The sequence below is a fragment of the Camelina sativa genome, chromosome 11 (assembly GCF_000633955.1).
Source record: "Camelina sativa cultivar DH55 chromosome 11, Cs, whole genome shotgun sequence".
Classification (NCBI taxonomy): domain Eukaryota; kingdom Viridiplantae; phylum Streptophyta; class Magnoliopsida; order Brassicales; family Brassicaceae; genus Camelina; species Camelina sativa.
The window spans coordinates 45,630,848-45,633,709 of record NC_025695.1 but is presented as its reverse complement, the minus strand read 5'-3'; the positions used below and the strand labels follow the sequence as shown (position 1 = coordinate 45,633,709).

The window sequence follows — 2,862 nt, the reverse complement described above, 5'->3', positions numbered from 1 at the left end:
GACCCTGTAAGTCATGACATCAGCCAAAAGCATCATGTGACGAATGTCTATACTCATACCATGGTTACCCATAACTGTCCCTATTTCATCAATAATTGTTGTCCTTGCAGCTTCGATTCCCAGTGTTTTGCTCACTTCGACAACATTATTACTTGTCGTAGTTCTCCCATTGATTCCCGGAGTCCCCATAACAGCCAGGAGGTTTGTGCTGAAACATATATCAAGAAAAATATTCAAAATCTACAATAGCGGGAAAGAGAGAGCACATATTCTCTTTCACACTACAGTTTTGTTGATACTATCCTTCCAAGTTCTGAGTTGGTTATTCATCAGAGCTCCAAATTGGACATGTATTTGTTTGTAGAAAGCATTTTGTTTAGTTCAAAAGTTTGGTTTAAGCAAGTGAAATACTGACAATTCATATCAGTGGCTTACCAAAACACAGAAACAAAAACTGCTTAATGAATGAACTAAATCAAGTATTCACCAAATCAAATCATGCCCAACGAGGACATGTTATATCAGCTAAGCTAGCACTTGCAGGAAGGAAAAAAAGAACAGAGGAAAATCTCATCTCTTGAAGCTCAAGAAAACTTACCCCTCCACAAACAGTTTCCACCTTTTTTTCCCATCTATCTGTTTATTTTTATCCATATCCTCTGCGACAACAACTCGCTCAACTGTTTTGATCCCCTATCATAACAAATCAACAAAATGAATATTATAACAAAATCGTAGATTTTTTTTTTTATATATGCGAGAGAGAGTGGTTTAACGAATATCACATTCACTATAATATTTGGCAGCACATTCTTCAGATTGTGGAGATTGAAATGTGTCCTACTTTTATCCACCACAGGAGTAATGTCCAATCCCGTATCTAAGACCCTAATATCCTGCAAAATTCACATTGAATATGAGACTAAAGACCTGTGTGCACCGCAATGAATACATCAATAACATCTAAGGAACTTACATTATCGTTCAGTTTGATTCTGGGGGTCTTTAGAATGGAATTTTTTACCGACCAGGGGGTAATAGATAAACATGCCTCCTCGATTATTTTACTGTCAAGAATTATTCTCACTGACGCTGATGTTGAAGTCATTAGCAGCTCGATACTCTCAGCAACCTGGTCCATAATTCAAGTGGATTTTAACAAACTGATTGGTAAAAATAGTGATAAACAGAAAGAGTATCTAACAAGAAGGTGCTGGACCAACGATCCAACAGTTATAATAAAATGCCACCTGGAATCAGAATTTAAAACAAGCAGCAGCGACTATCAAATACTGGATATGTAAAATAATTCAGATCAGAACCTGTCCTAAAGTAGTTTTTTCGATGCGTCCTTTCACCCATCGTGCACTAGTCAATTCCAGGGGGTTTTCAAGTTCTGCTGAGATGACAGGTGTGCTTATATTTTTGGAAGCATTTATGATTTCGTTGATTCGGGGGACTCCCTGTGTGATATCTGAACCAGATTCAGGAAATCAAAACAACTTACTACTCATATGTGGTCATAGCACTAGTTTTTTAGCGAAATTCTGAAAACAAGTATTTTTCAAAAAGGATACTCATGCTCGCAACTCCGGCAAAGTGAAAAGTTTTAAGAGTCATTTGTGTCCCAGGTTCTCCAATACTCTGAGCTCCTATTGTCCCAATTGCAGTCCCAGCCTCAATTTTTTTTTCCCGATAGCGAGATACACAAATTTTTACAAATACCTGCATATTTATATATCAGAGGTAATTTCATATTTTATCCAAAGACTGGAGAGAATATGATGTAGCTAACAATATCTATAATCAAGGACACAAATGCACAGAGTATTTTTCTTCTTCGAAAAGGAAGACAAAGAAAGTCACCTCGAGTTGCTTATCAGTCACACCAGATGCTTTGTATAAAACCTGGGGCGGGCTTGCAGACTTTACTCCAAGCAAGGAAACAAAATTTCGAAGAGCTTTCACGAAGGCGTCAGAGCAAACCCGACTTTTATCATGTCTGACTAATTCCTCTTCAAACTTTTGCGACAATTCTTCAGAAGAAAGATAGTTGTGGTGAGATCGAGGAGGACATGTGGCCTGCAAATGCAAGTACCGATTGTGACAAAACTCTATATAAAGAGAGACCAAAAACCAATATACAATAATCGAAAAAGCACCTGAATTTTCAGAAATAATCTATCAAAATTTAAAGGAGCTCCATCCTTTCCTTCCATTAGTGCTGGGTCCATTCCATCATCCCCATAGGTAAATTGAAGTATACATCCGCTGGAATTTCGCACTGTGTTATCATAATGGACTAATAGATCCTCCAAGGCTTTCATCAGTCTACGGGACATGTAACCTGTACTGGCAGTTTTCACCTGCAATAGACAATAGTTTAGTTACAAAAAGGTGAAGACCATCTTCATTCCAGATGTTAAAACACTCACCCTACAGAGAACCATCATGGCTGTCTTTCAATGAAAACTTTTCATATATTACAGTGGACCTGAATGGAAAGAAAAAAAAGAGAAGGATTTATGCATACCGCTGTATCAACTAGACCTTCTCGTCCACCCATAGTGTGAAAAAAAAATTCTGTGGCAGTAAGACCACTGTAGAACGAATTAGCAACAAAACCTTTAGCCTGCGATGCCAAGAAGACATGAGATCAGGTCTCAAAGCAGTAAATACACACCGGTAAAATAGTGTAATCAGGTTCCCATCCCAAGAAGCCTACTACAAATTATTCACTGGCGAGAATTGGTTCTACTTGTTCAGGTCACCTCCAACGAATAGCTTAAGAAAATTTCGAAAACATTTCTGGTAATTAGGAGCGCTAGAAGCATCCATTATGTTAAAGATTGCTCACAGGGG

The 2,862-nt window shown here is 38.0% G+C and overlaps 1 protein-coding gene across 1 annotated transcript in view; it reads right to left on the bottom strand.

Annotated features, from left to right (window-relative positions):
- LOC104726604 (DNA-directed RNA polymerase III subunit 1-like) overlaps positions 1-2,862 on the bottom strand; it is a 13,164-nt gene that overhangs the window by 2,163 nt on the left and 8,139 nt on the right. The window contains exons 18-26 of the mRNA XM_010445495.1: positions 2,534-2,632; positions 2,163-2,366; positions 1,867-2,082; positions 1,578-1,725; positions 1,323-1,474; positions 977-1,132; positions 786-896; positions 599-693; positions 4-208 (exon numbers count right to left, since the gene is read on the bottom strand). Coding sequence (XP_010443797.1) covers positions 4-208; positions 599-693; positions 786-896; positions 977-1,132; positions 1,323-1,474; positions 1,578-1,725; positions 1,867-2,082; positions 2,163-2,366; positions 2,534-2,632 — 1,386 coding nt within the window. The remainder of the gene's footprint in view (positions 1-3; positions 209-598; positions 694-785; positions 897-976; positions 1,133-1,322; positions 1,475-1,577; positions 1,726-1,866; positions 2,083-2,162; positions 2,367-2,533; positions 2,633-2,862) is intronic.